We start from the raw sequence: 11006 nt of genomic DNA on the forward strand, positions 1-11006 counted from the left end.
AGCAGCCAAGGAATGATATGAGATCGCTACATCGCAAGGGGCCCTAATTCTGGATCTCTCTGTGCAGTTAGTCAAATGCATCTCCACTGAAGTCAAGGTTGACACACCAGTGCACAGTGGGTGTAAATGAGAAGAGAATCAGGCCCAGGGTTTTCTAACAAATGTAGAGCTAAATCATAAAAGATAATGAATTGTACATTGTCGATACTGCGGCTGGTATGACTTACTCTTCTAAGATCTTGTTAGTTCCAAGCCGGTCCATCAGATCTGAGAACTGCCGGTCCTCGTCGTCCTCCTCATCAGCTTTAGCACAGTTCTCTTCCCACTTAGACTGATAGACATTTTCATTGTCAGACTCATGCATTTCATTCACAGAGGCCATCTGCCCAAACAAAAACTGACCTAAAATTTAAAGATGTACATCATTTTAAAAATCCGTTTACAGAGTAACTAGAAGTCATTAAAAGAAACAGTGACATTTGTTAGCAGGCTCTCCCAGGCTGTCTCTACACTCAGAGCTGGGGGTGTGATTTCCAGCTCATGTAGACGTACTCATGCTAGTGGTCATTGAATTAGAGCACTAACCATAGTAGTGGAGCCGGGGCAGCATGGGTAGTGGCACGGTGCTGCATGGGCTAGCAGCACCAAGTATGTACCCACTGGGTTCGGGCAGGTTTGTTCTCTGTATGGCTAGCCCATGCCACCTCTTATCACTGCTACATTACTATTTTTAATGCCAGCTCAATGAGAGCTAGCCAGGGCTTAATTTGTGCCAGGACTGGCCAGAGCTGAGCCCCAGCACCTCTTTCATGACAAATCGAACACTGGAGCTAGTACAACTATGCCTACATGAGCTGGCCGTCACACCCTCAGCTCCAACTGCAGACAGTCCCCACGACTGAACTTCACAACAAACAGAGTTTGGGTAGGAAGGAAAACGCTAGTTTTCTCGTTTTGAAGAGGGAATGTGGCCTATCAACTTGTTAAGGAAAAGTTAGCACGTGTGACTCCATTTTGGTTTGGGGCCCACCTTTGTTTAAATGCCAGCACGTCGTACACCAGGAGGAGTGATCCTTAGATACTGAATCCCTGTGAAAATCCTCCTCCTTGTCTCCAGCCTGCCTTGACTCCCAGTATTTGGTTTTTGTCAGTCTTTAACTTCCTGTCTCTTGGCCTTGATGTGAGGCCTCCCATTCTGATAATAAAAGTTACTGATGCATGGCTTTAGGACCATGCTGTGTAATTAACATACTGGTATAGCACGAGGAATGCACCAAGCAGGGATAGGTGGTAGATAAGACAAGGGTTTGTTTATTGGCTAAGGTTTCCGATGCACGAGGGCAACATGCTTTGCTAAAAAGTATATAATCTTTGTATAATCTGTATTCAGGGTCCCCCCTTGGCTAGCAGAGGGGCACCACGCTTGAGCGTAATAAACTGAAAAGGAGTACTTGTGGCACCTTAGAGACTAACCAATTTATCTGAGCATGAGCTTTCGTGAGCTCACGAAAGCTCATGCTCAAATAAATTGGTTAGTCTCTAAGGTGCCACAAGTACTCCTTTTCTTTTTGCGAATACAGACTAACACGGCTGTTACTCTGAAACCTGTAATAAACTGAGTGTCTTTTGGGAACTCTGCAGTTGTGGACTTTGTTTCTGTGCCTCAGCCTAGATTTGAACTGTGTGTGTCCTATCAGGTGTAATTCGTAGCATTGGTGTGCGTGTCCTATCAGGTGTAATTCGTAGCATTTGTGCGCGTGTCCTATCAGGTGTAATTCATAGCATTTGTGCGCGTGTCCTACAAGGTATAATTCGCAGCAGTTGAATGCGTGTCCTACCAGGTGTAATTCGTAACACAACTAGAGCAAGAGATCTGGAGTCAGGGCTTCTGGGTTTTACTCCTGGGTTTGCCCTTAACTCACCATTTAACCCTGGATAAGCCACACAGGCCAAAAATTTCAAATTTACATGCCTAGATTGATACCAGTCAGCTTTGTGTTCTTGGGGAACCAGGGTCTAGTATCCAGCCTGTCTGACTCATGAAAGACACCCCCTCTCCCCCAGCCTCTGTTTAAACCAAAATCCATCAGAGAAAAAAACTTGCAGAGAGCAGTGAAGGGCATTGGGAGGCACACCTAGACCCGTCCTGACAAGGGAGACAAGATTAAGACATCTCCATTAGCATACAGAATGAAGAACAGAGACAACTCCCCTAGCCTCATCTGCATGAAAGATGGGACAGGGATTAGCATAAAGAATGAGGAACAGAGAACCGCACTAAATTCTGGACCAGAAAAGCAGGGACGCACTGCATCATGGGAATCCCTGCTCCAGATGCTAATAAACCTATGCTTGCACACACCCAGCTCAGCAATTATCAGACCAATTCTAGTTATAAATCCTTGATTGATATCCAAAATACTGAAGCAGCCTAGTTGCCTGGTGAGCTCCCTGGAAGAAAACTCCACCCAGAGCCAAGAGTGATCAGCTCCTATTGTCTAGCCTAAAGAAAACCCTTGAGTCATCAGTTTACCAATAAACAGATCTAGTGTTCTCTCTTGAACCATTGTATTTTCTCTACAAAAATCCCTACTCACCCTCCAGTCCGTGTTCTGATGCTTAAATCCAAACTGCATCAGTTCCACTGGGACTCCATCTCCTGACTGATTGTGCTGGGGGCTCTGCCTGTCTCCTGCCCTCAGGACCCTGAGCTACCACCATCACCTGGGAACCCCGACCAGTTCAAGCTCCATGGAATGGGTGAGAACCCCCTCTTTCTCTCTCTCTTTATTTTGCTTTCTACCTCAGGTATTAATCTTTAATAATGTATGTTATCTTGGTTTAGCCCTCCTTGTGTAGTCATCACTATTATTCAATAAATAACTTTTATGGTTAAGCTGGTTGCTTCTCTCTCTCTCTCTCTCTGAACTCTACTCGTTTGTGTTTTTAGCTTCCCCCATTTACTCTGCAGCAGCGCTTCTTTTACCTAAGCTAAAGATCCCTGTAGTGCCCAAAAATCCTGTGGGGTTTGCTCATCAAGTGGGCTACTCCCAGTACAAGTGTAACGTGAAAGTGGGATAGGGACATGTTAAACCTGTGGTACATGGGGGCAGGAGGCAGCTGAAAGTGATGCTCAGCCCAGGCTATTGAGACCAGGGGCGCATAAGGGTGACAGCTTGAAAGTGCTGCTTAACCCAGCCCATTGAGTACAGGGACACATGAGGGGATCAGCTGGAGGGTGCTGATTGATCCGGTCCGCTCAGACTGGTTCTGTTAGTGCGTGTGTGTGTGTGTGTTCATCTCATTCTAGGGCTGGAGGAACCCAGCCCTGGGGAACCTAGGTCCTGCAGGGTAGCTCCATTGGGAAGGGGACTTGCAGAAGGGAAAAGTAGAGCTCCATATGAACTCACAAGTGACATAAGCAGTACATTGATAGAATTACAGAGCCCCACTCCCCCAGAAGAGCGTACCCCAAAGTAACAGGCACATCTGGTAACAAGATTCAGGCACTCAAACTCATAAATAAGTGTTTTGATTTCCAGAGGCACTGAGCATCCTCAGTTCCCTTTGACTTCAAAGTGGGTTTGTCTGAGTAAGGACTGAATAAAAATGGAAGGATCCGGCATAATAAAATAAATACATAATAGGTATTAATAATAATTTTACCTGATATTTTAATATTTTGCTTTTTCAGCATGTTATCAGATCTTGGCCTACAATGGATCCCCAGCTGAGCCCCTAATGTACTTCTCAATCAAACTTAGATCTTCCTTGAGCTGCTTTTTCCCCATTCAACTTTACATATTTGCAAAAATCTGTTGACTTAAGGAAGCTCCTTCTACCTACTCAGGACTTTTCCGTATCTGTCTTGAGTTACATACATTTCTAAAATCTCATGCCTATTGCTGATGCAGAAACACATCATAATTGTAGCATCATGATGGCCAAACGATTATTAAAATATTCACAGTGGATCAGATTGTTAGCTGTAAGTTGATGCTGGTTTATGCCAGCTAAGAATCTGGCCCAGTGCATGTGTTTAGAAACAGCAGACCACATTCTGGCCTTGGATTCAGGACCATTGGAGTAAATGGGAGCCATGTACATCTGAGAAGAAAATTTGACCATGAAACTGTCTGCAAAATACATAGTGTCTACAGGTGCATCCGATGAAGTGAGCTGTAGCTCACGAAAGCTTATGCTCAAATAAATTGGTTAGTCTCTATAGTATCTACAGTATTTTCATCACAGAACTGGATAGCTTCCCTTGTCTCTCCCTCCAGTCAATCCAAACCACTGCCCTGAAGATCTTTCTCCTCTCTGACTGCTCTACCGATAGCTCCTCACTCTTCAAATCTCTTTCAGCAGCTTCCTCTTCCATTTGACATCAAGTTAAAGCTTCTCATCTTCATCTTCACAGTCCTTCAGAACTCTGCCCCTTCAGTCTCTCTCACTCCAACTGGCCCTCTGACTCCCTGCACTCTTCCCAAACCTCCCTCCTTCCAGCCCTTTTTTGTGTATTTCTCCCACTCTTGGCTTCCTGTCTTTTTCCATGCCAGTCCTGAATGTTTAGAACCCTATCCTCCTTCTCACAAATCAGTCAGCCTCCCTCTTGTCTTCAATGGTATTTTTCCATTGATTTTGGTGGGAGCCTGAGCAAGCCTCTGGCCTGTCCTGTAAACACACTTCTTCCCCAAAGTATTTCAGCACTCATCTCCTAAAAATAGAATTGGTTGAAAAATGGGGAAGTTTTCAGCTGAAAATTCTGATTTTTCCCCCCCCTGGAAATACAAAAACCAAAATATTTTGATTCAGAAATGTTGCTGTTCTATCTCATGGGACTTTGTAATACATCATTACAAAGTCATGCCCCCATTATCGGCTACAGGCCAGGCTCCCTGTGCTATGATGATATCAGGATACACCTTCTTGGAGGGTGAGGCAGTGGTTCCAAGGGAGTTTTTGGCCATGGTGCAACATTAAAGATGCAGTCCAGCCAGGGAGCCCAAGCCACGGAGGAGAATGGGAACATGAGGCATCCAAACTACAGCTCCCTTGAAGCACTGTGGCAATCTTCCCTAATCAAAATATTTTGGGTTTGGGCCATTCATTTTTGGGGGGGGGGAGGGCGGCTGAAAAATCAAAATTTTCCATGGAAAGCTGACCCTTCTTGTGAAAAATGTTGTTTAGTAGAAAACCTAATTTTCCCTTGAAAAACAGTTTAGATGGAAAAATTTTGACCAGACCTACTGACAAGGCATCCCCTAGAACTCCTTTCTGGTGCCATGAAACCTCTCTGAAGCAACTAATCAAGTGCCTGACAAAAATTAATTGCATAATGGAGGAGGTCTTCTAATAACGGTGGAACAGAACTGTGCTCAGGTATGTCAGAGGGGCCTTTTGTGCAGGGTTGACTGCATGCATCAGAACTACACTGCAGGTTCCTTAGGGAACCATGTCTCCTTACATGTCTGTGAAGTACTGAACATGGATGGAGGTATACACAGATTTGCATTTCAAAACTCACTTAATCCTGTTGTGAACTCCTCTGGCGTAAGTGAACCGTTGCCATCTGCATCCAGAGTATCAAAAACTTTCTCCAGCTCCTCCAGGCTAAGAGGTAGCTCACCATGAAGTCTCTGAAATGACAAACCATGCCTCCATTACACTATTTATTATAAAAGTGGTTAGTGGAAGAGAAGAATCTGAAGAGCAAGACAAGAACAACAGTAATTTAGAATGAGAGAACTCTTAAGTTTCCTACAAAACGGAAATTCCTCTCACCCCCCCCCAAAAAAATCCATTTTGAAAAGTTTGAAATGAAACATTTCAGATTTTTCTAAATAAAACATTTTGGTGTTGACAATTCTATTAATCTTTATGTTACTATTTTATTTTTTAATTTAATTTACCTCTCTATTTTATTATTTTAAATATTATTTTTATTTTATTATTGAAATGTATTTAAATATATATTTTATATTTGTACATTATTTGCTAGGGTAATTTAATTTTTATTATAATAAACATAAAACTATTTTATATTATATTTTCTTTTTCATGGTGTCTCCTCTTTTATTTGGAAACTGAGCAAATCTGATATGGAATCAGTGAGACAAAAATGGATCAGAACAATATGAAAGTTATTTAAAAATCAGAGTGACATAATGGGATATAAATTAATCTGCAGTATATGTTACTGCAAGAGTCTGATATCACAGACGTAGAGTTGTGTTCAGGGATGAATAGATTATGGGATTCAAAAAAGTAGTAGTTAAAGAACTAGCAAGAGCAAGGCTCCCCTCATCTGAATGGGCGTGGTGGTTACCTCGCTTTAAAGGATAAACAGGGCAAGACCTGCTCTGTATATGTGGGTGGGATATTGAGAAGATTCCCATTGACTTCAGTGGAGCAACATGTGGGCTGAGGACAAGCCAGTGCCTTAAAAGACCCACTGCCATATCCAGAGTCTCTTTCCAGGCAGTTTTATTTCCCAGACATAGGTTTAAAAACCACAACCAATGAAAACAATTCCTCAGCACACCCTGGGCTACAGCTCCCAGAGGATTTTCCCTTTGCCTCTCTCAGTCTTTCCTGCTTCAGGGCCAACTGAAAGATTCTCCTATGTTCTTTTAACTGAGCACCAGCTCTCTGCGCTTTCTCCCTGGAGACCTTTTCCCCCAGATCTATGTGCTGCCCCTCCCTCCTAACTGGCCAAGCTGGGAGCACTGGTTCTACCACAGGGGAACTGGACCTGCCTCATTTAAAGGGGACAGCCACTCCGTGACAAGCAGGCTCTGAGTATCTGAGCTAACACTAATGGAGAAACTATAACTTCACAATTTGCTGGACTCTGTATTTTTTTAATTCTCAACTTTTAACCTCAGGTAGAATATAAAGTCAAAGGGAGAGACTTGATCCCACCTCAATTTTACACCAGTGAAACTGCATTGATTTCAGTGACATTACTCTAGATTTACATAATGGTTTAGTGAGAGGAGAATCAGGCCCGGTGTTTTCAAAAAGGATGTTTTTGTAATTTCATCTTTAATCCGCTTAGCTGGAAACAAAAATAAGCAAAATGCAATGCCATTTCAAGTGGTTTCATGTCACTGAGTCCTAGTGCCCTTTATATCTATTTTTAAATGAATTGGAGATTTACTCATATATAAAGCTCATCATGCATGCTAAACAGCTCCTGAAAGAGCTGTTTCATGTTGTGAAATCAAAGACAAAATTACGTTCTTCTCTTTGCAACTCAAAGAAGTTCTCTAACACCCTTCTCAGAAGCTCACAGCAAATAGAGTTACATTTCCTCTGTAAGTGTAGAACTCAGACCTGAATGGGAATAAATATCTGTTACCCTCTCTGTAGCAACAGACATTAAAGTTTGAAAATATGTGAGGGTTCTCTTGTATTAAAAATTAAATCCTACTTTCTTTTTACCATTTTAATCCATATACATAAATAAAACAAAATGGTGATCCAGGAAGATGCCTAATGGTCCAAATGTTCAAACATTTACTACCAGGAATAACACACTTACTACTGTGATTTCAATTACTTCAGTGGGACTACACAGTGTAGTAAGCACTACAACCAACAGTAAATGTTTATTCTAACATTTTTTTTAAACAAGTAACTTGAAAAAATCCATAAATACACACAACAGAAAACCTGCAACTGGCAATAACCTGAGCATTGATTTGTTTTTTCAGAATGGGTAATTCTCAATGTGTTGGGCACTTTTGACTATTACACTAAGCAGCTTTGTATGTGAAGGTATTAAATCCTCCAAAAATTGTATTTAAGACATTTCCACTGTCACTACTTTGCTACTGCTCCTAAATTCTATTTAATCCATTAGCACTGAAGTAAAAAATTAATGAATACACCCAAGGAGTGCTCTGCATGTAAAACATGACTAGCTCAGAGTGGGTTGTTGTTGTTTTCCACAACATACATGATAGAATATCCCTCTGCACATTTTCACAGCATGGTCCTGATCCTGTTCTCCGTAGCATCAATGGCATTTTGCCATTGAATTCAATGGGATCAGAATTAGGCCCCTTACATTTTAAAATTATTTCCACAAAACATTGATTTAATAAGCACAATGTGAACATATCAAAATAACATAGAGTACACTTTTGTTTGCATAAGTGTATTTAGAAATATGTTCCGACTGAGTTTTTGTACCATTTTACTGGTTGGGGAAAGAGGATGAATGGCTTGGAATGGCATTTGTTGACAAAATATGTAAGAGAAAATAGATGAACTAAACACATTTCTGATTCTGCTGTAAATCAGGAGTAACCCCCAATGAAGTCAGTGGAGTTACTCCAGTTAAAGTGAAAAGGAAAATCAATTGATTTGCGTTTTATAAATTGTACATTTGCTTTGAGCTTCCATTTTACGTGTTGGTTTGTATATGGTAAAACTATTGTACTGCATCATTTCACCAATTTTGATTTACCTGCATGTCACGCCGAGCGATGAAGCCTTTGCCCTCCACATCACAGATCTGAAAGAACTCGTGTGCTTTCCCCAACATGGCTAGTTGTTGCCCGAGGTCCTGTTCTGTCCTGCTCCACTCTGTATCTCCTAGTGGCCCAGGACTGGCACAGTCCCCTTTTATTCTGTCCGTTGTCACAGGTCTGGTCACAGAAGTATTCTGGGACGCTGCCATCCCATTTACTCCCAGACTCTGGTCCAAAACCTGTATGCTGAAGGTAAGAAAGAGCACATCAGAGCCTCTCAATGATGCTTTCCATCATCTCTTAGCAACGACCTCTTTAATTAGCCACTGAAGCCTAGGAGAAGAAAAAAGCTTTTTGAAAATGCCTACCATGATCTATTCCATTAATAGACCACACTAGAGCACACGGAAAATGGTGAACGAGGAAGGGAAAAAGATCTACGACTGAAAGGAATCTCAATACAAAATCAGCCCGTCTAATGAGCAATATAGACAACTAATTCATGTGAACAACAAGAAAATACAAAGTATGGGCAAATTAAAAAAAAGGAAAAGAACAATTTATAGTCACTACAAGTACTCACTTGGCATTCTTTCTGCTTAATTATCGACTGCCAAGACTCATAGTTTGTGTGCAGTCCCTTAAGCTTTTGGAATATGGCATATTCTTATGCAAAATAACGAAGACTGATGGAAATCGATGAGTCAGTTTTTTTAAAGGAAATAAATGGAGCTGAGAGAGAACAAGAAAATGGACATATGGAATTTTGAAATGTCTATTTAGGCTGCCCCTTACAGCATGTGTTTTCGAATATTCACTGGAACCATAAGAACAATTATACAGTCAATTTTCTTGGCATGTTTTGAGTTGATATTTTGAATAGTACCCAAGCCCTTTTCCCAGCAGCGTTTGGGAAAGTATATCTTATGCTACCCATAAGAAAATATTCTTAATCAAAAGTCTGGAGATATATGGTTTTTATCTTAATTTATTCTGAGTGGTCTGATATAAACAACATTGGATTTTCTTTTTCTTTTTCTATCTAAACCAATTTAAATTATGCTACACAGAGCATCAGCGCAAAGAGAAGAGGATTTGCAAAAGACAAGATTTTTTAAAAAACTTTATGCCTATGGGCTCAGACATAGTTTGAGTTCCTTCATGTGAAGTTTCTTTCCATATTTTGGTCTCTTAAAGAGAATAGGTCTGATCACACACTGGTATAAATCAGGAGAAACTTCATTGAATTCAATGCAATTACTCCAATGTAAAACTAGCGTGAATGAGAGGGGCATCAGTTCCCTTCTTCTATTCCAGTGAAGTATAACAGTGGGCTGTACTTGGGATTGAAAGTGAAATCCAAGAAAAACTGCAGCTTCTCCATTCCACAGTGCCTGACTCCTAAGGCTATGTCTACACGGGCAATTGAGCGACAAAACTTTTGTCTTTCAGCTGTGTTAAATTCCCCTCTGCCCCGAAAGACAAAAGTTTTGCTAACGGCAAGCGCCAGTGCGAATAGCGCTTTGTTGGCAGCAAACGCCGCTCGTTGGGAGTGGAAGTTTTTTTGTCGGCAGGAGAGCCGACAAACAGTGGCTGCACAGTACGACTTTTAGCGGCACTGCTGTAGCAACACAGCCATGTCACGACAAGCTGTGTAGTGTAGATATAGCCTTAGTGGAACAGGTCAAAGAGAGCATGTAACATATATGCTTGTCAGCCTGCACTGGCTACCCGTTTAGTTCCAGTTCTGGAATATTTGTCCTGATCACTAAGGGCCAGATTTACCAAGGTATTTAGGCACCTAAAAATTGCAGATAGGTGCCTAATGGGATTTTCAAACGTGTCTAAGCAGATTGAGTGCCTAACTCATACTGGTTTCAATCTGGCCTAGGACTTAAGTGCCTAACCTATTCAGGTGCGTTTTAAAATATTTAGGCACTTGAGTACCCTTGAAAAATCTAGTTTCTAAGGCCCTTAATGGCCTATGCTGGCACAATCTTGGAAACAACTTCTCTGTTACCTGCTGGGGCAGCTTCAAACCCCCTAGGACATTAGAGCTGACAGAACCCTGCCTCAAACTCTCAGCAGCCAAAATCAATGTTTTCTACACACAAGGCTCCAGGCTATGACCCACCCTACCAAGAGAGACAGAATGAGCCTGAGTTATACCACATTCAGGACACTCCCCAAAACTAAACTTTTTCCTGAGACAGTCCCCAAGGGACAGAGTGGAAGAAGACCCAGCGAGGTTCTTCTGCAAGACAGTAACTGGTGGCTAAAACAGGGTCTGAGAGGAAGAGTTTGGTCTCACTTTGGAGAGAACTTGTTCAGTGTTCAAGCATAAAAAGAGACAAAGCTGAGACAGTGTAACATCCAGACTGTGTCTTCTCTCCACAGGGACGGTCCTCTCCCATCAAGCACTTCCTGAGAGCAGAGCTGTCTAATTTTCTAGATGTAATCACATGATAATGTCCCCTATTGGGAAACTATTTGTCATAACAGAGCTCACTTTGAGTTCAAAGAATG

At 41.8% G+C, this 11006-nt stretch overlaps 1 protein-coding gene across 1 annotated transcript in view; it reads right to left on the minus strand.

The window, feature by feature from the left end:
• CRACR2A (calcium release activated channel regulator 2A) overlaps window positions 1-8718 on the minus strand; it is a 71642-nt gene extending 62924 nt beyond the window's left edge. The window contains exons 1-3 of the mRNA XM_084617203.1: window positions 8477-8718; window positions 5528-5639; window positions 228-402 (exon numbers count right to left, since the gene is read on the minus strand). Coding sequence (XP_084473329.1) covers window positions 228-402; window positions 5528-5639; window positions 8477-8689 — 500 coding nt within the window. The 5' untranslated portion in view covers window positions 8690-8718. The remainder of the gene's footprint in view (window positions 1-227; window positions 403-5527; window positions 5640-8476) is intronic.
• Between the last annotated feature and the right edge of the window lie 2288 nt (window positions 8719-11006).

Source organism: Lepidochelys olivacea (assembly GCF_965140295.1).
Source record: "Lepidochelys olivacea isolate rLepOli2 genome assembly, chromosome: 1".
In the NCBI taxonomy this organism is placed as follows: Eukaryota; Metazoa; Chordata; order Testudines; family Cheloniidae; genus Lepidochelys; species Lepidochelys olivacea.